At 40.8% G+C, this 24048-nt stretch overlaps 6 protein-coding genes and 1 long non-coding RNA gene across 9 annotated transcripts; 2 read left to right on the forward strand and 5 right to left on the reverse strand.

Moving 5' to 3' along the window:
• Nucleotides 1-20: 20 nt before the first annotated feature.
• LOC105265023 (period circadian protein) lies at nt 21-401 on the reverse strand. The gene has a single exon (XM_011302293.1). It carries the CDS (start codon nt 399-401, stop codon nt 21-23), a length of 381 nt encoding a protein of 126 aa, XP_011300595.1.
• Nucleotides 402-648: 247 nt separating this feature from the next.
• LOC105264854 (cationic amino acid transporter 4) lies at nt 649-3588 on the reverse strand. Its single transcript, XM_011302012.1, has 5 exons — nt 3381-3588; nt 3105-3257; nt 1782-3031; nt 1317-1701; nt 649-1194 (listed from the first exon to the last, which is right to left on the reverse strand). Exons 2-5 carry the CDS (start codon nt 3244-3246, stop codon nt 983-985), a joined length of 1989 nt encoding a protein of 662 aa, XP_011300314.1. The 5' UTR covers nt 3247-3257; nt 3381-3588; the 3' UTR covers nt 649-982.
• Nucleotides 3589-4110: 522 nt separating this feature from the next.
• On the forward strand, nt 4111-7284 carry LOC105264856 (uncharacterized). The gene is made up of 2 exons (XM_011302014.1): nt 4111-4533; nt 4612-7284. The coding sequence occupies exons 1-2, from the start codon at nt 4436-4438 to the stop codon at nt 6443-6445; spliced, it is 1932 nt and encodes a 643-aa protein (XP_011300316.1). The 5' UTR covers nt 4111-4435; the 3' UTR covers nt 6446-7284.
• On the reverse strand, nt 7281-9353 carry LOC105264855 (uncharacterized). The gene is made up of 4 exons (XM_011302013.1): nt 8176-9353; nt 7966-8099; nt 7697-7873; nt 7281-7440 (listed from the first exon to the last, which is right to left on the reverse strand). The coding sequence occupies exons 1-4, from the start codon at nt 8485-8487 to the stop codon at nt 7302-7304; spliced, it is 762 nt and encodes a 253-aa protein (XP_011300315.1). The 5' UTR covers nt 8488-9353; the 3' UTR covers nt 7281-7301.
• A 412-nt stretch (nt 9354-9765) lies between these two features.
• On the reverse strand, nt 9766-14894 carry Khc (kinesin heavy chain). 2 transcript variants are annotated; one of them, XM_011302015.1, is made up of 6 exons: nt 14540-14894; nt 14086-14227; nt 12523-14009; nt 12261-12407; nt 11219-12191; nt 9766-11067 (listed from the first exon to the last, which is right to left on the reverse strand). In XM_011302015.1, the coding sequence occupies exons 1-6, from the start codon at nt 14690-14692 to the stop codon at nt 10988-10990; spliced, it is 2982 nt and encodes a 993-aa protein (XP_011300317.1). In that variant the 5' UTR covers nt 14693-14894; the 3' UTR covers nt 9766-10987. The 2 variants fall into 2 exon arrangements, with proteins under 2 accessions (XP_011300317.1, XP_011300318.1); XM_011302016.1 differs by having other exon boundaries at nt 9766-11122; nt 14540-14893.
• Nucleotides 14895-15188: 294 nt separating this feature from the next.
• LOC105264859 (uncharacterized) lies at nt 15189-16511 on the forward strand. Its single transcript, XR_892020.1, has 2 exons — nt 15189-15454; nt 15568-16511. It is a non-coding gene; the product is annotated as an uncharacterized lncRNA (long non-coding RNA).
• On the reverse strand, nt 16203-21648 carry Hecw (Hecw ubiquitin protein ligase). Of its 2 annotated transcripts, XM_011302019.1 has the most exons (4): nt 21457-21648; nt 21221-21385; nt 17513-21124; nt 16203-17437 (listed from the first exon to the last, which is right to left on the reverse strand). In XM_011302019.1, the coding sequence occupies exons 3-4, from the start codon at nt 21046-21048 to the stop codon at nt 17326-17328; spliced, it is 3648 nt and encodes a 1215-aa protein (XP_011300321.1). In that variant the 5' UTR covers nt 21049-21124; nt 21221-21385; nt 21457-21648; the 3' UTR covers nt 16203-17325. The 2 variants fall into 2 exon arrangements, with proteins under 2 accessions (XP_011300321.1, XP_011300319.1); XM_011302017.1 differs by lacking the exon at nt 21221-21385.
• Nucleotides 21649-24048: the final 2400 nt, after the last annotated feature.

Here is a 24048-nt window from a genome sequence, read left to right on the forward strand (position 1 = left end):
ATATTTCGCTGATTTCGAATTTATTGCTCTCCTCTGCTGATACTTCTCTTGACTGACGGGTGGTCGTTGAATAAAATTTTTATGACAACTCCAGGCATTTCCCCGGGTATATTGCAATCAATTCCAGCTCCAGTTCCAGCTCCAGTTCCAGCTCCAATTCCAGCTCCAGTTCCAGCTCCAGTCCCAGTCCCAGTTCCAGTTTCAGTTTGAATTCCCGCTCCAGAACCAGAACCAGAGGAAGACTCATCGATGGTGATCACCGAGTCTTCAGTGGTTATTACAATTTTTTCTTGTTCTTCCTGAGGATCAGGTAGAATTTCTTCCCTTCTCAAAATTGGATTCTGTTCCTCTTGTTCGTCAACATCATCATCATTCCTCCTTCTCCTGTCACCACCCGACATGTACGAGCGAAACCAAAGAGACGAGGAGCATGTGATCTCCCCAACAAGTACATAAACGATCAAACAATTAACAACAAATCGCCGCAATCTGCACATGATGTTCTAGCGAGTGGAAATTACACTGCAAGTTGTTCGCCAGTTCGACCTAATCTTTATGGGATATTTATTGTCGGTGTCATGAATCAGTTGAGACAGATTGACATCCATAAATTATTCGAGTGATGGATTACCAATTAAAATGACAACATTGATCAAATTAGATGTATTTTCACAATTTTTACAACATCAATGATAGATCGAGATAGCGATGGCTAGATCTCAATCTAATCTATAGGCCTGTCGTCTAACATAAAATATTAAGAGATCAACATTTTTCATTAGCTAATAATTCATTTTCTCCAGAGAAAAATATACAAAATCTAATATCCATTGTACGCTCAGCGACTGGATGACACATCAAATACGATGAACATGATGAATGCAGTCTTTTTCGTCTGTTCAACGAAAATTATGAAAGGGATTTGATTCTTAATACCTGAAATTAACAAATTGACAATGCAAACTCATACGGTGAATTAAAATCAACGATTGTACGAGTCACTAGTTAAAATTGGCTGTTTATCCGGATTTCGTTGAGATTGTGAGCGTGCGGCCTTGAATTTAAGACCAGAATTCCATTTATTGCGAGCCTGTGCCTGTTCTGCCTCCAGTGTTGTCATCAGAACGGAATAGGAGTTGGGACCGGATGCCTCGGTGCTATGATGAATGCCGTACAGGAAGTAGATGAACATTCCTGGGAAAAAAATTAATTATAAATTAATTATAAATCCATTATAAATCAATTATAAATCAATTATAAATCAATTATAAATCAATTATTCTATCAATCGGAATTCTATTGAGATATAAATTTACCAATGAACATCCAGATGAGAAATCGAAACCAAGTCAAGATATGCAAGTGGCTGACGAGCAGAACATTCGTAAAAATACTCAGAGCAGGTATCCAGGGTACGAGAGGCACCCGGAATTTATCGTTAACCGGGGGTGATTGCTCGTGTGCTCTGATCACCAGAAGACTGGCGACTGTCACTAACAGCATGTAGACGTAGAGGATGTCGTCCCACACAGTCTCCATTTGCATAACTGTTAGGATGCAGATGCATGCACATCCTCCAGTGTAAATAATGACAGCTGCCACAACTGCTGTTCCAGGCTCCCAGTTGCCGATGATGTTTGTCATCCAAATGTATCGCTTCTTCAGACGACCGACAGGATTCAAACTCTCGCTCTCCAGCAGCTGAAATTTACAGAATTGACTAGTGGACGTCAATTCATAGGATTTCACTGAACAATTGGATTACCTCGTATTAATATTACCTCAGACTGATCAGGTGATGATGATCCTGCGATGCTGCTACTGGTTGCCGAGCTATCACTCCCCGGTGATTCTAATTCGCTGGTCTTATTTTTGGACCTCAAGTTCTGGGGGAGTCCGTCGAGTGATTGATATGGGCGATAACGAAGAACAATAACACTAGCTGAGACGATGGTGTACGCCAGGAATGTACCGATGGACATGAACTCAACTAAATGCCGAAGATCGAACAATAATGCAATTATCGCACTGAGGATTCCACTAATAGCTAGAGTGATCAATGGAATTTGAGTTCTCTCGTTGACCCGAGCGAGAAATGAGAAGAGAAGGCCATCACTGGCCATGGCATACATGATCCTGGGTAGAGAGAACAGGGATCCAAAGAGAGTTGTCGTCATGCCACAAAGTGCACCGATACTGATAACGTATTTAGCCCAGGTGACACCATTAGCAGAGAAAGCCTCTGGCAATGCAGCACTTGGATTGATATCACCATAGGGAACGATGAGGGTGAGCATTCCACTGAGAGTTACGTATCCTAGGGTGACAATAGCCATTGACAGAGCTGTTGCTCGAGGAATGCTCTGACTGGGCTCTCGTGCCTCTTCCCCAGAGCTAGCAATTGAATCAAAACCTACGAATGCGTAAAAACAGCTTGCAGCACCAGCCAGAACTCCAGTGAAGCCAAAGGGAAGAAATCCACCGTGATCTGGGTTGACCCAATTATCCAATTTAGCGTATCGAAATCCCAGGCCAATCACCAGAACAATCACTGCTAGATTCACGAGTGTGAGGGCAGAGTTGAGTCTAGCTGAGGCCTTCACACCGCATCCCAGGAGAAGTGCGTAAACTAGACAGAGAGCTGCAGCTAGAGGATCGGGTATACGAGCCAGAGGTTCACCCATTTCTAAACCTGAAAAAACTCCTCGTGTCCAATTACTTAGAACTCCACCGGATAATGAGTCGACGTAGCCACTCCAGGCTCTTGCCACTGAAGCTGCTCCAATCATGTGCTCCAGGATGATGTTCCAGCCGATGACGAATGCCCAGAATTCACCGACGGATACGTAGGTGTAGACGTAGGCACTACCTGCTCTTGGAACACGTGCACCAAATTCAGCGTAACAAAATGCTGCTAGGAGAGAGGCAAGACCAGCCAGCAGAAAACTCAGGATTACTCCAGGACCCGCTATGTCGTGAGCTACACTCCCGGTGAGAACGTATATCCCAGCGCCGACCATGTGTCCAACACCTGGAGCATCGAATCACCACAGGGATAATTTAAATCATTTTTTTAATTTTTTCATTGAAATTCTTCAACTCACCCAACAGAGTCATGTCAAATGTTGTTAGACATCTCTTCAGTGGCGTCTCCAGGGAGTCTCCATCCAACCGCTTTGTACGATTCATCTTGGAGCACATCCCAGACATCACGTGCCCCAGGATCATTCTCCTGACGGACGGCATTTCGCCTGGAACTTTTTATCAATGGATTTATCAATTATTCAAAGTCAACAGCTGTCTTCTGCACGTGTCACTACTGTCACAGCATTTTTGGGTCTTTGATACTTTGAATATTGAAGAGTTGTTTACGGTTTTACCTTTTGAATTGATACTCCTGGTTATTTACCGATGATACTGATTACGTCTGGGATGCAATGTTGTATCCCAGGCATCGGCTGCATGAAAAATTGACAATTTGCCGATGATGCGTGGGTGTTCACCAGTACGCAAACTCCTTCTGCGATCGATCAACTCGACGATTATTTTACGCGTTAGAAAGAATTCTAGGAAAGGTGACGAGTTCAATAGGCATTTCACCCTTCATTCTCCATTTTTTTTAATTTTCATATCTCCATTTTTGCAATCAATGACTGACGCAAAAGTTTTATTTTCGAAAAAAGTAATTTTCCTCTCCAAAAAGTAGATCGAGCCCCAGAGCAAGAGGTGAAATAATAATTATTATCATTATTATTATTTTTATTATCAATTTTTCCTTTTTTGACACTTTTGAGGGTTTCAAATTATCCAAAACATGAATACGAACAAAATAAATAATTTTCGGAAGAAGACAATTGATTCTTGAACGCAAGTTATTTTATTCGAGGGGAGAATTAGTACTTTCCAGTCCCTACGAGAATAAAATATCGTGTGCCTCACGGAAATAAAGTATTTTCTGGCTCATGTGATTATAAACTCACATTTCCTCAGAAAATACTTTACTCCCTAGAGGCACAATATACTATTCCCGCTGACATTCAAACTGCACCTGCGCGCGATTGCAGCGCACGATTTATTAGCCCGGCGGCTTGGGTTTTCTCAGCCATTGCCATCGGCACGTGAGGTGTATCTCCACAATCGCCGTAAAAGAACAATAATTTCATTGATAACGTCAAAAACAATGAATGTTAACTTCTCCGGATGTGTGCAGCCGATAATAATTTATTCTAGTGAATTCTGAGTGCTTAATCCTGGTGTACTATTAATGTGTTCACGTGATTTGAAATTGGTGATCAAGTTTGGTTAGGATTTGCTCCACGAAAACGCGGGAGATGATTCTCAGTGATTTCTCAATAAACTCTGTTAAATAATAAATCACGTAAAACTCTCGAGGCGAAAATTGCCGCATGTATATTTTAATAAGTTTTTTTTTAAAATGAAGATGCAAGAGAATTTGCTATTTAATTATGCATCCATCGTGGCGACAACACTAGCTACTGCAACAGCTCTAGTTATAATAATAAATAAATTACGGTAAGATGATCGATGACTGGAGTAATCATTCGTGAAGTTTAAAAACTAATGGGTAAAATTGTTCGATTGTTCGTCTAGGAAACGATGGCCAGTGGAGGCTAATTGCTGGTTTTGCAACGTCAATACCAAAATCTGGAGGTCGGAAATAGACTGGTGGCAGTGTCCATCGTGTCAGCAATTCAACGGCTTCTCCGAGGATGGAGATTACAATTACGACATTCCCGAGCAGCGGCACAGGTCATTGAATGATCTGAGTATTTATTCAGCTTCCTGCAGACCAGAAAAGCCCTATAATCACAATGCAGAGACACTCTGCAGAAATTGCAATCGGAATGAGGAGCTGAAACTCTACCAAATGCGACTGCTTGATCCACTGAGATTGAGTAAGAAAGAAATGAAAAGCTGTAGAAAATCACTTGAGAAGCAGTACCCACTCTGCAGGCGATGTAATTCACTCGTTAAGAGTGTTTTACGGAAGCAATCTGTGTGGCTAACGCAGTACAAGATGCTGCTTTTTAAACAGAGGCCCATAAGCCTCATTGTTAACAATTCAGAAAAGTTGGAAAAACTTTGTAGAATTATTTTAATAGTATTAAGTTCAATAATTATAGGATTCCCCACGTCACAGGTCCTACCAATGGTCGGTGCTTTGTTACAATTTTTCACTGCCACGAGAAAGTTCAATTTCAGAAGTAGCCATCACTTGTTATTAGTTTTAATCTGGCTGGGAGTTTGTACACTCATGCCATTCTGTGGGGAGCAATTAGTGCGATTGAAATTGAGGAGTCACTGGTTTACGTTAGAGTATATTACTGGACACCAAGTTATCACGTTTCTTTCCACTATTCTGGGATTTGTCAATGCAACATCCACTAGTCCACCATCATCTGGTCCAAATTTATCATTCAAAAAAATGGACACTTCGTCGTCAGACCTAAATTCATCCAGGAATTCTTCGAGAGACGAGCTCGATACTTACCTGGATGAGGAAACAGAGTTGCAAGAGAGAAAATCACCAGTTAATATCACACATTTGTTGACATCTCCGTCGCCCCTTGAGAATCCAGCACCAATCAAGCCAGTGCTGGCTCCGAATTTCAAGGTCTGCAACAGTCAACTCGGTTTCGCTAGGTTGGACAGTCGCCCCGAAGCCTTCAACACTCCTCTCTGGAAAGACTATGGGTCCCATCACAAGAAGACATCCCTAAACGACAGCCTGCGAACACTGAGCAGCCTCTCCCTGAACGAAAGGGACGATAAAATCAGCTCGAGAAATTCCAAAGTCTTCGAAACTCGAACGTACGGCACGACGAGTCCAGATTTATTCAAAAAAAATTCTCAAACATTAAAAAAATTCGTTCTGTCACCACCAAAATTAAAATCAGTGACACAGAATTCGTGGGTGGCAGGAGGATATTGGCAACTGGGGATGGACAGGCCGACGCTGTCTCGTTCTTCAAGCCAGAGCTCAGGATTTGGCTCCACAGGCTCCAATTTTCCTCCATCAAGGGAGCCTTCAGTTGTAAACGACGTGGACAGATACTCCGTCATGTCTGACACGACTCTCTGCTGCAATTACCCTAACAATATCAGCCCAATAAATTCATTCTGCCAGTACACATCATCACCTTACAGAGTTATGGGCCAGGAGATTCCCATCTGCATCAGTCCATCACCGAGTCTCATGTCAAGTACATCCTGTGGACAGATATCTCAACGAACCCTCTGCCACAGTCATCACGTGAATGATCAGTGCATAAAACCCAGCCCAGTGATGATGCAGCAGTCTGAACCACCAATTTGCATCAATCATCCCACCACTGTTTTAACCAATCCGTCGTGGTTACCTGTACTTGTCTGCGGCTCTCTCGTCTTCAACGTCATCGTCTTCTGTACCATTTTACTTCGCTGATTGAACAATATTTCCGGAATAGACTTGTTGATATAACAAATCAGTAGTGAATTGGTAAACTAGCATATGCTCATTTTCTTAAGATGAGTTTTTTCCAAATATCTCTCGATTGAAGGAAAATATTGATATCTTCGTAATTACCTTTTTTGTAGCACTCACCTTTCCCTAGAAAAAATTTCCCGTCAAAAATATCGGTATGTCCCTTCAATAGCGAGATATTCGCTGAAAACTTGTCTCAAAAAATTGCAATTATTCTAGTTTATGAATTCTCGATAGAAATTGCCAATAGATATTTTTTTTATTTTGATCCTCAATGTGTTCAAGTTGTGAACACTGCCAAACTATTGTTATTTATCATAAATGGGATAATGTATATATAGAAAATTCTGAATAATTCCTGATTGAGTAAATCTCAATGGGATTATTCATTTTGAGAGATATTGATGGATACACTCGAAAACTTGTGATAACTGTAATTTTCTTCATGTGTGTTCACTAGGATAAGCGGGTACGGGTAGATGAGACATTTTTTAACACTTATTTTCTCAATTCTCAAAACCTTAATATTTAAAAACAAATTGTATCTCGAGATCAGTACTGCAGAGCTTCCGCCTATTAATGATAATCGACTTTTGTTACATTACACCTTTTTTTAAAAAATTTTCTACGCCGCTAGGAAATCTTCAATGAAGACATCATTGTGTAAAATAATTATTAACCTGTATCATGAATTTTGTTATAAATTGTACAAACATCGACATTTTGTTTTGCGTGCCCCAATGGGTGCATTACTTAATTGAAATGGCTCGTGTCATCAATAAAGTTTTTCTTTTTATTAAGAACGTGTTTCTCAATTTTACAGACCCATGATCTTCTGCTGGAGGACATGGAATTTGTGATACCCCTGGGTAAATTGACGGCCCCATTTCGTATCTAAATCGATATCTAAGTGACGTAAATCTGGTCTGTTCATATCCGCGCGTTTCAGAGGGTACCTTAAAAAAAAATCAAGTTAATTTTGAAAATGCTGGGGTAATATACCATAAATAATTATTCCATCCTTAATTTTCTATATTTTTTCACATCTAAATAATCACAAATATATAAATTAATCAGTTAGCAATTTATTTATTAGACTATCAATTAAAATTCTTTAAAAATAATTATTCAATAATTTTCAACAAAGGGCTCATAATTTTATATACAAATAAAAAACCGGTCCAGATTAGCCCGCACTCCCCTACTTTTTACCTTTTAATCTTCGGTATTTCCTTCCTGGTGAAGTCGCACTGATAATGACTCCGAGGAATATCCGTAGCTTCCTCAATGAGTTCGGCATCCCGTCGTTGAATATACTCTTTGTACCCATATCCGTACTGATTGCCGTAATTATTCGCCAAATCGTTCTCAGGCAAGTACGTCAATTTCCTCAAAACCATAATTGCATCAATACAAAATAACAATTACATAAAAATTAAAAGAAAAAATTAAAAGGAAAAGTTTAAAGACAGGAGCACTACCTCGCATTATAATTGCGCTCAGGCGGTCCCTTGAGCCCCTTTGGAAGAACCCGATAGCTCAAATCGTATACAGTGGAAAAATTGTTGTGATAGGCATCTCCATGATGCCCCAGGAGTTCGTCGTGACCCACTCCCTATTCAAAGCCCAATAATTTGCAATGCAAATGTTGTAATATAAATTGTTGTAAAATAATATAGATCCCGCATTACTTTACTCCGGTTTTTCAACTTCTTCGCTGACTCACGGTTCTCCAGGGCAATCTCCAGGTTCTCCTTGCTGTACGGTCTGAAGAGATCATTGTAAGAACTCCCCCAATTATCCGGTAATGATTTAATTACTGCACGATCCTCGAACCAATTTCCATGCAAAACTTTGGAGCAATATCTCGGCTCGGTGATCTTCAACGTGTCATTCTTCCTAGTGTCAGGAAAGACTTTGCTCTTCAGCAAATTTAAATCCGAGAGTTGAAAGCATCTGTCACAATTTAATACATCGCAGGGATCGAATAGGAAGGACTTCATATTTTTGTGATGATTAAATTCCTCGAATTTTCATTGAAAAAAAAAGAATTGCGACTGTCGTCATGGAGAAAGACGCAATTAGTATAATTATGAATTAATCAAGCGAAAATTTTGGGGACAATCAGTACATACTGCTTTATTGTGATAAGAACACAGACAATATCTACATTGTGTCGATAATTTCAGACGTTCAGATCGTATGAAATGAATTATTCGTTCCAAAGCCGTCGCTAAGACGAGGAATTAGAAACAGTCATCGTTAATTAATCATACGGTCTCTCCGCTATTTGTATAATAATATAGGATGCATCTCTGATTTAATAGTGTTATGAAAAATAATCTATTCGTTCCAGAGTTCTTCTCAAATTTTTCATTTATTTCTCTGAAAAATTGTCGATGCCGTCGCGCCGACGAGATCTCATATATTTCCTCTCTTCACAATTTCCCACATAATTATCGGCCCTACAATGTGCTGTACTCGGTGCATTGTTCATGCCCAAAATGCAACCTGATTATGCCTATGGATTTTTTGCAATAATTTTCTCATTCTCTTATCTGAGGTGCACTTCGATGAGACACAGAGTAAATGATTAATAATGCCTTTCTGGTAATGAAGATTTTAATAAATAAAATTCTTTAAATTAATCTAAATGCACCGGCGCTCCCTTTGATGCAAAATATTTTATTCACTTCATTTTCTATTGAAAATGCGATTAAATTAATTGTATGACGACTGGACTGACATCCGGAGAACTGTGCGACTATTCGTTTTTCATTCGGGATTTCATGGTGCGTTGATGTTTTTCCTTTCTGATAAAAATGTTGAATATTTATATATATGTACAGATGCATTATCACTGCATCGTAAAAATGGAAAGCCAGAGGAAATGTCCCATTGCGAATGAATTCCACGGGAATTCACTCAATCAATTGAGGATGTAGAAATAACAGAGCCAAGTCGTCATGAAAAAAAAAATTCAAATTATTAATCAATGCAGACATAATAAAATAGTCTGCAGAATCAATACAATATTTGTTCCTACCTAGAATTGCAAGCTCGCCTGTCGAGCATTCCAGGCTCGTTTCCTAGATTTCTTTATAAATCTTTTGCCAATGATCATAACATATTACGTTATCCTCAGAAACGTCAAGTACGTGTGGCTCGTTATTACAAATAATATAAATACAGCAGCCAATTTTTTTAAACAACTAAAGCACTTTTAATCATTCTCCTTTTCAAGCTCCGCAGTTGTGAGAATATTCAAATAAAAATTGTCATTGCAATCGTTGCACCAGAATTGACAAGAAGGGTTATCACCAGACTCCCCAAATAATTTATAATCTTGGTACAATTCTAAAAAAATACAGTACGATATTGCAACAAAAAGCGATTCGATTAATTAATCTCTGATGGGTTGAAGATGGAGGCGAGAGAGAGTTGATAGGGACGTCTTTTTTTTTTCAATTTCAACTCCTATTGTGTGGACCCCTAACATTTGATACAAAATATTATTATATAAATAAATATTCGAGCGGGACGTTGAGATTATTTATTTTCCTTGAATCATAGAAATTTGATGATATAAGCCAGTAAATAAATAAAAACTGACATATCATAGGAGAATAAATGCCCGAGGGAAGACAATTTCAATTTCAGAATCCAAAAATCACAACAGAGAGACTTTAACGCTTAACAAATATTAAGCGAGTCCTCCCAATTGATTCGCCGCATCGAAATCGTCTTCATGGAGCAATACCAATCACCCAATAGATCATCGATAAGCAAAAGAATATTTCTCCTTTAATAAACATCTTTTGCGATTTAGAATACACATAAGCCACAGTCATTCTCACAATTCAGCAACTGCATGTCCAATCGCATTCAACTGCACGTGATTTACTATTGCATTTCAATCTCATGATTTGAATTCTGGCAAATGTCTAGGCCAGGATCTATTATTTACCTCATCTTAATCATCTTAATCAATCGGTATTTTATTTTCATAATCAGGTCCAGCAACAAAATGCATAATGAGAACATGATTCTTCTCATCTGTGCATAGGACATTGAATTCTCATTTAGTAATGAATCATTGTTAATCAATGATAGAAGTCAGTGCATAATTAGAAAGCGTTCTGAACGTAATGCGTCGTTTCGATCATGAATTGCAATATCCACACAGTATGAAATCGATCGATGTTGTCGCTAATGATCTACACTTATCGCGCATGTATTATTTCATCTCCTTTAAATTAAATAATTTATAAAAATCAACTATTTACAAATCGATAAGACATGCAGTATTACATAGTAAACTTAATGATATCTAATCTTAGCCAGTACTAAGCACATGCTTATTATTTTTTCGTTTTTTTTTCTCATTTTTTTTTTCTTTAAGTTTTGCTCTGTTAAATAAAAGAAAACGGATAGTGCTCGTTGCGAATAGTAGTACTTGTATAACCCTTATTCATATATGTTTTTTTGTTTTACCGTAATGGTTTATGTGTAAGAATTGTAAATAATGTCCATCTCTGGAATCCTTTTTTTCTCATCGGCGAATGCATTCTTGCGTTCGTTCTCTGTAAAAGTGAAGAATTTTTTCGGGTTACGCTCACGACCGAGGAGATTCCACATCTATTGAGGAAAAACAAAAAGTAAGAAAAGAAAAAGTGAAAATAATAGCGTAAAATCACCTGGGGGATATTAAATAAGAGTGAATTATTCAATTACCTCGATTTCCAGTCCTAATAACATTGAGTCCTCCACCACCATGATGCTGTCCAGCACGAATTGGCTTGGCAATTTGGGCGCTGGGGCCACGTCGTGACAAGTTCTTTTGCCTGACAGCCTCCTTAATCCTATCAACTTCATACTGGTAACGTTTACGATCTCTCATTGCACCCTCTTTGGCATCACGCAGTGCAGTCTCGAGTGCTTTGACACGCTCAACAGTTGCCCTCAGCCTTTTCTCAAGTTTGGGCAGCTCGCACCGCAGATCAGCATTGTCCCTGACAAGTTGCTTGTGAACCTTGGTCAGCTGATCAAGATTATTCTCGAGGAATGATATCTTCTGCTTCTGGGCCAACGAGCCACCATCGTCCTCATTATCCTCAGCATTAGCAGTCTTCTTCATTCGCACCTGGAGATCCTGGACAAATAGTTTGCGCAGATTGTGCAGTGTCTGGAGTTCTTTGGCAACGGTGTCCTCCAATCCCTTGAGATCCTTCCTCGCTTGTTCACGACGCTCATTCATCATTATCAAATCCTGGAGCTTGAGGGACTTCTCAGCCTCCTCTTGCTTCAGTCGTTCGTAATCAGCCTGCATCTGCTGGTGGGCCAGTGTGAATTTCTGGTTGAGATCCTTGAGTTCACTTATCATCTCCTGCTTCTCTGATATTTCATCCCTGAGGGCTGCCACCTGTCGCTGGTGAGCGTCACGCAGCTGGTCCATCTGCTCTTCCAGAGCCATTCGCATCTTCGTCGCTGCCTCTTTCTCCTCTGCTTTCTCCTTGTTACTGACAGCCTGCACTTGCTCAGCGGCCTTTAATTTAGCGCACTCTTCCCGCATTGCATCGACATCTTCCTCGAGCTGACGCTTCCTCGCGTCGGCCTCCTTGATTGATTCTGTCAGAGTCTGCATACGTGCCTCGTGCTGGGAGATCAATAAACGACACTCACCCAGTTCTTTCTCATACTCTGATATCTGAAAACACGAATTCAACTCAGTGAACGCCGCATTAGAAAATTTACCTCAGATCAACGCAAACAATACCTTCTTGTTACAATCAACTTGGAACGTTTCTAATCCCTGACAACGCTGCACCAAATTCTTAACTTCTGACTTCATTTTGCTAATGTATAATCTTGCCACCGTGAATTCCTCCTCGAGTTTGCCGTTCGAATCCGGCGTGATCTGACACTGAAGAGCAGAAAAAAAATGAATTATCAAAGACAATGATTACTCAGTAATTAGTAATACTCATCAATTGGTTATTTAAAAAATGGAAAAAAAAGGGATTTTGAAGATAACTTACTTTGCTGAGGTTCTCATCTCCCCCAATAGCAACTCCAATCTCCCCAAGATCCTTCAGCAGATTATTCAGCATCTCAGCACTTCGTTTACGCTGATGAGTGGACATGTCCCTCAACTGCTGTAACTCAGAGCTCGTGGAATTGAGAGCGGTCTGTTTAGCTAGGAGTTCCTCAGTGAGTGCCTCGTGTTCCTTATTCTTCATCTCTACCTCCTGCGACTTCTGATCGTAATTAACAGCCAATTCCTCGAGAGCCTGCAGCACCTCCTTGACCTCCTCCTTAGCACTCTCAGTTTCCTGATTGATAGTGCTCATCTCCTGCTGGAGCTGCTCATAATCCCTTCGAGCACTGGCAATGAGTTCCTCCTGCTCCTCGAGCTGCTCCTTGAGCTTCTCAAGATACTGGCTCTGCTGGTTGATCTCCTCGTCCTTGTCATCCAGCTGCTGGAATAATCGCTCCCTCTCCTCCTCGAGTTTCTGTCGCTCCTCATTGGACAATGAACCAGCCATGAGGCCACCACCAGGGACAGCTGGAATAGGACCATCAGGTACCTTGCCCTCGACCTTCCCTTCAATCGGAATTGGTGTAATGACATCGGGTCCCTCAACGAGATTAACCTGCTCCTCGGGTTTGACCGTCTCCCCCTGCCTCCAGCGAGACAACTCGTACTCCAACTTCTCGACTTTACCCTTCAGCCTCGCAGCCTTCTCCTTCTCACGCTCGTAACGTCTCTTCCACTCCTCAGCCGTCAACTCCTCATTAACGCAGACAACATTCTTGATTGTCTTCGCACGTTTACCAAAGTCCAGGGTGGATTTTGTCTCGGATTCGTTAAAACTCGCTGGCGAACAGCAGATAATAATTGTTGTTCTCGCGTTACCACCGAGTGATTCTTGAAGAATTCTCGTCAGCTTGGAATCACGATAGGGTATGTGTGTCTTATTGCCATCGGCAAGGGCTGAGATGACGTTACCAAGGGCGGACAATGACTTATTAATATTCTTAGCCTCATCCAGAACAGTTCCTTCAGCACCAGTCTTGGAGACCTTCTCAGACCCAGCTAAATCCACGAGGTACAGCTTACCCGACAATTTCTTTTGATTCTCTAGGTTCTCCTGCTTGACGTTGATGAGAAAAACTGAATGCGAACGAGAGCTGTGTTCATTCATATTCGTAACAGCTATATGTCGATTTGACTTTCCCTCCTCAATAACTTCAAATACTTCCTCTGGACTAGATACGAAACGCTCAGTTGCACCTTTAACGAATGGTACTCGATTCTTGTCTTCGTGAACACTCAAGTTCACTTTGGATACGTCAAGTAGATCTCTAATCTTGTCCATGTAAATCTCGAAGTACGATACTTTTATATGAAACTCAAGATTCTCCTCCATTCCGTAAATGTGATTAAATATATCATTGACAATTCTGGGAATGATACCCTGTTTATTCGGATCACCAATGACGCCCTCCATTGTGTGCGTTTTACCTGTTAATATTTCATGGCTCAATTAGTCCTCATCTCCAGGTGTTGACAGCAATAAATAATCAAATATAATCATTACCTGAAGACGTCTGTCCATAGGCGAATATTGTACCGTTGTAACCCGCCAACACGTCCGTAACAATTGATTTAGCAGCTTCATTGTACACTTTGTCTTGCGTTGCATTTGGTTTGAATACTTTGTCGAATAAATAAACTTTTCCCTGAAATCAATTGAACATTTATTCTCCCCGAGTCAGATGAGAAATGACTCACTCGCATCTAGAGTATCTACAGAATCATAATCATCACTATCATGGCATGATATAATGTGGCATGTGGATGAATGAAGGATTCTTCATTAGTTTTTTATCTTAATCATAGTAATGACAGTAATGAGTATTCGATAAAAAAAAAAAACGGAGTAGACTCCGCCGAACTGTCAGCTGTGCGCCGTCGCGTACCCATGCGAATAATAACCCATATCACGATATGATGAAATGAACCTCAATTATCAATATCGAAGAATAGCTTACCCCGATGGAGATGCAATTTTCATCACCTCCGGATGGAAATTTAACGACAAATTTTGAGCCAGCCTTTTCCTCGGAGTCATTGAGTGGCCGAAATCTACAGACCACCTTGATGCTGTCCTCAGCGGCGATCTCACGTTCCCTCGGTGTATCCATTTTTTTTCCTTACTCAACAGTGAACAATTTGATGAACAAATGACAAATAGCACGACGTACCAGGAAGAACCTCGTCCTCGTGACTCGCTGATTGATTTTCAAATATCATAGGCAAGGGGACTATTCAAATAAACGGAGGCATGAACAAAAGTTACTCTACTGTCAGACCACGGCCCGTATTCAACAGCAAGATGGCCGACAGTCGATTCTCACCATTACCAATCGCCACGAGCAACTGTTCTGATCTGGTGGGGGATAGGGGGAGTACATACTTTACTTGCACTTGCGCTTGACGGTTTCAACGAAAATTACACGACCAACAAAGACTGGATAAGGATCAACTTTATTTTCGAGGTGTCTATCACACTCCAGTGCACTTCCTGGACAACGCGATGCACTTCCATGACAATCAGCGATACCAGGGCCGAAATTCCGACCCAAGAGAATAGTCTTGTTCAGGGATTGGTATTATTGAGTGAAGACAATGGATTTTTTGGAAGGTTTATATTTCTCCAGGGCAGTCATTTCCAGTTCCAGCTCCAGGTCCAGATCTATTTCCAGTTCCAGTTCCAGTTCCAGGTGTAAACGTTGCAGTTATTTTGATTTTATTAATGGTTATTAGGGTATGTGTGACCTTGAAATGCCCTTGATTATTTTTCAGATTTTATGCACTAATTTGGAATTTTTTTGAGCTGAATAATTTTTCTCACCGCATCTCCCTGAAATGAAAAGGAATTCCCTCGGAGAAATTCATCGACTGAGGTCATAAAATATCAGAATATTAAAAAAAATGGAGGAAAAAAATCATTCCCCCATTGATTATCGAATTTAATATATTTCCGTTGATTAAAGCCAAATTTTTCTAAAATCAAAAGGTGTCGTGTCCTGGAAACAGCTCCTAGGAGATTAGCTTCCAGATCCTCAACATACTCTCCGATAATTCTTCGGAGATAATCCTCGTGGCCTTGACACTTCTTATTAATTCACTAGGTCCTCCCATTCACAGGGTAAAATCCATTTTATGGGAAATTATTCTCGAGTTCATTCCCAGGAGTTCCTCTAATTTTCTCATTTTTTTTTAAAGTAAAATATCGTATGGATTAACAGCCTACACTCATCCGGTTCCATGCATGTGGGTTGATACCAATAGCACATGCCCTCCAGTCGTTGCATTACGAATCTCTTCATCTTCTCTAGGCGTATGACACATGTGTACTTAGTCATGTCCCAATTTACGTTCTGAAAATTCTTCTGGTGGCATTTCGGTTGAGAATGAAAAGATACTCAAGTGAGTCAACATCGCTTTCTTCCTGACGTGGCGATTAAAAACATCCTGTCCATTTGAGTTTGGCTACAGCCTCCGTAAAAATAGCCCAGAGTTTTTTATTTCCATGCTCCGATTCCCCGACTGACACTCAACCCATTTGAATTGTAAATTAAACTCAAGTATTAATTGGGACTTTCCAATGATTCTGGTTTTCATTTAAACTTTTATAACAAAAAAAAACCATGTTTTTCTCATCTCTATTTACCATTGAATAACAAGACAGGATGAATTTTTTAAATTTTACACTTGAACAGTATGTAGGTGTCATATTAATGTGTAACAATTATTCTTCCTCTCTAATTTACATATATATTATGGATGCTTTCTATTAAGTAAATGACTAGGATTAGGACTGAATATGGAGTGTAAAATGTCTATAATATTATTTCTTAGTTCATTTGTATCGGTTAAATGATATAATCAACGTAAAATTGCACTTGACACGTAAATTGGCCTTCTATATTCGCTTTTACAATTGCCGTTGAAAGAAAACTACAAAAACCGTGAGATTAAATGCACGAGTCTCGTCACTTGTATTTGTTATAAATAGCAAAGTGCTTCGGCACTATTAACTATGTAAATACTGTCATCGCTATTGGGCAAAAAAAAAGATAAAGCGATGAGTTCATCCGGTCGTCGATAAATTTCTCGGTATTTTTACACTTTGAATTTTGAAAAAAGTGAAAAATTAAGCACGACGAAGCTTAATTAATTCGTTGTTGTAGTTTCAACTGCGAACCATAAATTATTCGGATGGAACACGTTGGAGTACCTCAACAATTATTTTCAGACTTTGAATGTACTATCCGGTATCATTATAATATATAATATAATGCATACGAAATAACGATTCCCTGAAACTGTCTATTATAATATTTCTTAATAAATAGTTGCATAAAACATCGATGCATTTTGTGAGCAAATAATGCGACTTGAGTTGATATTGCAACCGTATACCTTTGCCGACCCGTTTTTCATCCCTACAGATTAGCAAATTCTATCAAATATGTGCGCAATAAATAGAAATAATATGTGCGAATAAATAGCCGCTCATCACCGCGTTAAAAAATAAATTAAGTACTTGTCTCCATTACTGTAAAATACTCGTGACGCAATGAAGATAAAAAAAAAAGCAGGTGATCCTGCTGATTATTTACAATTTACACTATCTTAAAAACTTCTCGTCATTATCCTAGTGATACTCCGATTATCACTTCGTTTTAAATATTTTACGTTTGCTGTATACGCGTTAAATGGACGTTTGAATTTCTCTCAGTTGTTCGTTAAATTGCGCAAGTGAATTGAATTACTCGATGCCAAAGGTATTGGTTTCCTCCACCGCCAGTAACAATTTGTCGTACAAAATTTCAGGGGTTGGATAAGGCGGCAAGTCCAATCGATTGAAACAAGTGTGAGCCCTAGAAGAGAAAAGGAATTAAAATATATTGATAATTTCATGGAGTGGCCTGGTGGATCTCCAAGGGAATACAAACCTCGGTAAACTATTTGGTCTTCCCCATTTCTCAATGCAGAATCTTCTTGGTCCCGTGGATCCCCTCAACGCTGCGAATCCCTCGTAGGGAATGCTGGAGGTGCCAGTTACAAATTGCAAAAGCCTAAGTCGCTGCTCATTGGTGAATCGACTTATGCTACTCCAAAACCACTCGACAACAGGATGTCCATCATGATATCCACTCCTGTACTCAGTGTGGGCCCTCCAGTCATTCAAATCAATCTCAGCAGCACCAGCAATCACAAGTTCCAATTCCCTGGCATCAAAAACTGAAACCAACCGAGGATCCACGACCTCGTAGAAGCCCCTCACCAGGGATTCAGTCTGCTCAGACACTCCACGTTCTAATCTCCACCTGACGACTCTCTCGAGATACTCCTTTTTATTTTTCTCAGTCACCGCAATATTCCGTCCACCGGGTTTCAATTCCCTCTCGGCGACACGACCCAGGAGTTCCTCAGTGACTGAAAAGGTCAATTCCAAGGGTTCAATGCTGATATCCCGTTCCTTGATCCACATAAGACTCTGGTGGAACTCTTGGTCGAGGCTCTCGAGATCACTTAAGCTAGCTGGCAGCCGGAGAAGGGCCTTGTAGAAGGGTCTCGTGAAGAATGCATCAAGTAAATACTGATGAACAAGAGCTAATCCAAGGACTCTGCCTGAAAATCTGAACCAGTCGTGATAATTATCGACAAAAGCCGACATCGGTGAGACCTGAACGGTGTAAGTATCATTAGCAGAATACTCGAACAATCCGTAGTAAGGATTGAACAGCTCTCGAGAGAGATGGAAGAAAAATTCCCTGGAGGGTCCACCGTAATCCAAGCCCTCCTCATGATCGAATATCACCACAAGCTTTCCCTTCTGTAGATCCTTTTTAGAAGCTGCCATAATCCTAGTAAAGGCATCCTCTAGCAAATGCTCACGTCGAATATGTAGTTTGAGTTTGCCAGGGCCTTGGCCAAAACCTTTGCTCTCGAGTTTTCTGTAGAATGTCCGGAGTTTCGCCTCGAAATCTCTCCTGTATGGTGCAGGCGCACGAGCAGAGGCTCTGGTCAATCCAGGCGATGCATGCGGACTGCCAATTGGCGAACGTCCAATATTTCCAGGAACATAGGACATTATTTCCTGTTCGAAGAGACTGAGGAGCAGTGCCAGAGGCACGTCATGACCCAATCGCTGGAGAGCAGTGGCACCTTCCACTCGTATCGTATTGACTTTTTCTCTGAGAGCAATATTTTGGCCGAGTGCCGCATGCCGCTCCTTGAGAATATCCATAATATTCGGCTGGCGAAGAAAGGCAACAACTTTATCATTGTATGCTACAGGTATATCTGGAGTGGTTGTCACACCAGATTGCTGGGGTCTCGGTGGAGGAATGGGGGCTTCATCGAGAAGAGTTCTGGGATGAGCTGCTTCGGTTGGTAATCTAGGATCGATGAATGAAGTTGCTTTTCTGGCGTGACTTATGAAGAATCTCTTGCCAGTTCTGTCGAATTTTGATTCATACCCCCGAGGCAGCTCTTTGCTCACATCAGCGAAGAAATTAATCAGAGCTACGAGGTCCCTGTTGTGCTCGTACCTTGGGAAAACCAGTGGATCCCTGCGGATTCGACTAATCATGTGTTTCAAGCTGGGATTTCGATTGTACAGCTCCATGGCATCCAAATTGGTGTGAAGAACGTTGAAAAAGTCTGGCCGAGAGAGAAATAGAACTGGTGGAATAGTCGATATATCAAAAGGCTCAGAATTTGATTCGCTCGGTCTCTCTCGATCAGTTGGCCTTGGGCGTTCTCCGCTCTCACCTTCTCTGTCGATTCTATCAATATTATCAGGTCGAGATATCGTTCTCCTGACACTCTGGTATCTTCTGTCCAACTGCTGTCTTCTCATCTCACATCCTGTGTTCCTCGAAGACTGTCCTGGCCTCTGCCAAGTGGTCGTGCGATTAATGTGATCGATGTAGAACACTCGTCCGTGGCTGTCGATCCTGGCCTCCCAGGATGGAGGTAGTGGTTCCTCATTGGTCAGAGATGAATTAGCTGTTGAAGAGCACATTGGCAAAGGCCTCAGTGGTTTTGGACGATGTGTTGGAGTCGGTGGACACTCGGATTGTGACGAGACTGCTGTTCCACTGGCACTGGCACTGGCACTGGCACTGGCACTGGCACTAGCCCCTGCGACACCAGGTCTCACCAAGGGCCTATGACTTCGTGGTGAACTGAGAAGAGCAATGCTCTTCGTCACAGCTGTTCGAGGTTTCAGGCCTGCTGCCTCGTCCACATCAACTATTTCAAAACCGAAGCAGTCTTCTGGACGACAGGGGGTCAGATGCTTGTGAGAATGAAGGGCATTGCTTCGGTGGAGAGGCTTATGGACAGCTCGAGGGGGCAATGGTGGTGGATTTGGGTAGAGACTGTCGAAGGGTCGTGATGCTGTTGATGATTCCCCCCCTCCAGTACTCCTCCACAACTGGTAGTACTCAACCTGTGCTCCATTTCCATTGAAATTTCGTTGCTTCTTGCTAGACGGATCCTTACGAGGGCCTCCATTAATTCTTTGGGACTCCGTGTCTGAATTACTCCCCTCACTACTGTACGATGAACGAGGCTCTAGATCATCTTCCTCTAAGTCTCGAGGATTCGAGCTAGACGCCTCAATCAGGGCTGCTGCACTCCCCTCGAATTCGATCCTCTGGGCAGCCTCTGCTGCCTCAAAAAGGTTCACCAGGCTTGGCAGTTTGAAGGGCTTTTGAAGATCAATTTTCGCTGCGCCGTCAACGGTGTCAGATTGAGGTAGTCCCACTGACGAATCTTTGGAGGAACTGGCGATTGCGTGGAGGGAGGACACGTCAGTGTCCCTGACAACCCCAACCGCCCCCTCCTCCGAGATATCTACATTGATCTGCTGCTGATGATCACTCGTACCACACGCCTCGTCTGAATTATTCGAATCATCATCAAGGGAGAAGCTGTTGTGGTTGCTAGATGGTTTCGAGGATTTCTCTGAACTATGGGACTGTCGATTGCTCTTCAAAAATTCCTTCTTCCTAATCATATTTTTACGCAGTGGTTCTTTGACACATGAGAATGACTGGGAGTAACTTGGAGACACCTCTACATTATCTAGTGATTCCTCCATAAATTGCTTATCCATTGTTTCGTTATTCGATGAGTCATTTGATTCACTGCTCCTATCGTTATCAGTGTCTTGAGGGGATGAACTCTGTCTGCCATTCTGATATTGTTTCTCTGATGTTATCGATGAACTTTTATCACTCTCCTCGACGCTATTTTGAATACCAGATATCTCGATTTGTTTAGATAATTGCTCAGCCGAGCCCCGGTGACTCCCTGAATGATTCAGCCCTGAAAATCCATCAGAAGTCGACTGTAGACTGTCAGCGATGCCATTTTCATTAGTATCTGATGATGATTTACTGAGAACCATGCTTGCATGATTTTCCAATGATTCTGACACTCTATTACAGCTCTCCTGATTTGGCTTCATGTCCATCTCATCAGAAACTAGGCAAAATTAGTTTAATTTATCGCTAGAGGATCGTCCCAACCCCAAAGCGCGGAGTAAGTACCTGAAATAGAAAAATAATTCGTTAGACCAACCGATCAACACTGAGACATTGATCATTTCAATTTGAATACTTAAAGTCCCGTTATCAATTTCATACCGATGATTGCAAAGATACGATTAAAACCACGTCAACATCGCCTACGAATGGAGTTGGAGTGCTGGGATGAGTAAATGGACAAGGTCATTCAACAAGAAAGAAAGACGATGTGATTCAGCATAGCTGTGGCATGATGCACTGCGTACATTTTCTTTCTCATTGAAACTGCATCCGATGTATTACCAATTAGCTCTAATGAAACGTCAAGTGATCAGGATTTAAATGGATGGACTCACCTTTCTGCCGATCATCTTGTCCCTCTTTTCCATCCATTCTACTCATTCACCACCACCAAATCTGTTATGCAACATGTTGTTCTTCATTATCATATTACTACAGAGATGTTTCTCAAAGATATATTTCACTGAGCAACACACCAATTTCGGGGATGAAGTTTGACACAAGGATAGAGCGAGGGAGAGAGGTCGTGCAGGATTTAGTTACTTGCTATTTACTTCCTAGGGATATTCCCAGGTATATTCCTGGGGATTTGTGCTGATGTCACGAGTGGCGGGAACATTTTACTTGTTCAAAACTTTACACGTAAATACAATTTCTAATCGAGTTCAGCTTGTTTCATTCTTTAATATTAATCAGGAGAGGAGAGACGGATTTTTCAAGCCGAATTAATTACGTTTTCAAAAATGTCGAATTTTTCAATTTCACTGGATATCTTTTCGATTTTCAAATATTCAGTTTTTAAACGATATTTTGATTGATTAACCATTAACAAAAAAAAAAAATTGGAATTATTTTGAAAAAAAAAATAAATGACGGCGGGATCAAACCCTAGCCGTCCGCGTGCTAGCCAAGCACGCTGCAGATTAGACAACGCGCTCATTATGAAAATATAATTTCATTAGGAGTATATCTTCAATATATTGAATAATTTTTTCCATTCGAAATTCCACAAGATGTAGCTTCCCCCTTCCGCTCGTTCTACAGTCGACTAAATTTCAGTTAAACAAATAAAAAACATAAAAAACAAAAGCATTCATATCGCAGAAAATAAAATTCACCCCATCAACTTCTTCCTCTGACAGCAGGGTTGCCAGACGGGAAAGACTGGATTCTGGTATCCCCTCCAAAAAATTATGGTATATGCTGGGAAATTATGGTATCAAGGAATGGTAAGGTAGAAACCGCTTAAACTGTGCGAAATTTGAAATAACGACCTTCCAAATCGTCTTCACATCTTCTATGAATAGTTTATTATCTTAAATATAGGATATCTACGGCTAAAATTTGGCATATCACTTACAGAATAAATAAAATTTGATAAACTGTCGATATGAAATGAACAAAAGTATAAAAATCAGACGAACGTTATCTCATCATCAGACTCGTCACTCGGCTGCTGTTTTCCAACTGATCCGTCTGTACTCTCATTAACAACTACAAAGGAAGCAGAGGTACAAGGCTGCTGCCTAATAGCCTTCATCTCCTTATTTCTCTTATCATCTCCATACAAATTTGAACTTTTCATCCTGGACAACATGTCTTGGGATGGCATGAATTTCGAGCTTCCTCCCGATGATTTCACATTCTGACTTGATAGAACTAAGCCGTTAATAGTATTAACAATCAATTTGTTCCTTGCCTTGGTTTTGATTAAATTAACTTTGGAGAAAATACGTTCACTATCGGCATTAGAATGTGGGAGGGATAAGATTTGCAATACAACCGCAGAAAGATTACGGAATAGATGAACACCTCCGTCATCATCATTCTTCACGGTTGATAGCTCGCTCCAAAACGCATCCGTTTCCAATCCAGCAAGGCGCTGTTTGTGCTCTTCGATATATGAATGTGAAGGCAACCCACGCCATTCATTGTCAATGGCTTGAAAATCAGCATTTTTGCAAATCCTTGGTAGCGATGAGAGTAATGGAGCAAGAGTAGGTACTGTATCTCTGAGAGTTTGGGATAAGGTAGCAGGAGGCTTGAAAACTCTAATTTTATTCAAGACAGGGTTCTCGAAATCATAACGTTTCTTGATTTCAAGACATCCTGCAATTAAAAAATTTCTGCATCTGTCATGGAAAAATTTCGTCAAATCTTTCTCTTCAATGAAAACTCTCTTTTGCATTTCATTCATCACGTGAACACCCAAATATATTTGCGAATTTGGGAGAAAGTGTGAACTCTCCTCAGGATTTATTTTTGACAAATCTGTTGAAACTACGTAACTCCTCTTCATGTACGAGCAAAGAAGCTCTCTGTAGAGTTCTGTCATTTTATCATGCACGTCTGTTATGACCACTTTACTTGACTGGAAGTATTGATTGACTCGTGAGAAGAGTGGTAGCACCCATTTCAGAAAAAAGAAATACAGCTTATTGAAAGGATCATGTAAGGCATTATGAATAGTCTCGGCTATCACCAGCTTTTCCTCAAATCTGTGCTCTGTGAAATATAATTGTAACGCTGACCACTGCTCCAGCATTCTCTCCACCACTGCGCTCAGTGATAACCAACGAGTTTGAGAAGGGTGCAACAATGAATGAACAGGAGAGTCTGTAAAAACTTGAAATTGAGAGAATCCAGATAATCTCTTAGCACTTGCATGAAAAAAATTATAGACATTTCGAGCTAAGTCTTCAACTGTACGAGGTAATTGTTTACAGGCACAACTGGCAGCCAAATGCAGTGAGTGACATAAACATTTGAAAATAATAATTCCTGGGAAATCACGTTTCAGCCTGCTTGCGACTGAATTAAACTCCCCCATCATCACGTTGCATCCGTCTGAACCAAAGCCAATGATGTTCTCCATTGGAATACCTCGATCTTTGAAGCTTTTAATAAGAGCGGAGTACAGATGTTCT

This window comes from Fopius arisanus, unplaced genomic scaffold, assembly GCF_000806365.1.
Source record: "Fopius arisanus strain USDA-PBARC FA_bdor unplaced genomic scaffold, ASM80636v1 scaffold00026, whole genome shotgun sequence".
Taxonomy (NCBI): Eukaryota; Metazoa; Arthropoda; class Insecta; order Hymenoptera; family Braconidae; genus Fopius; species Fopius arisanus.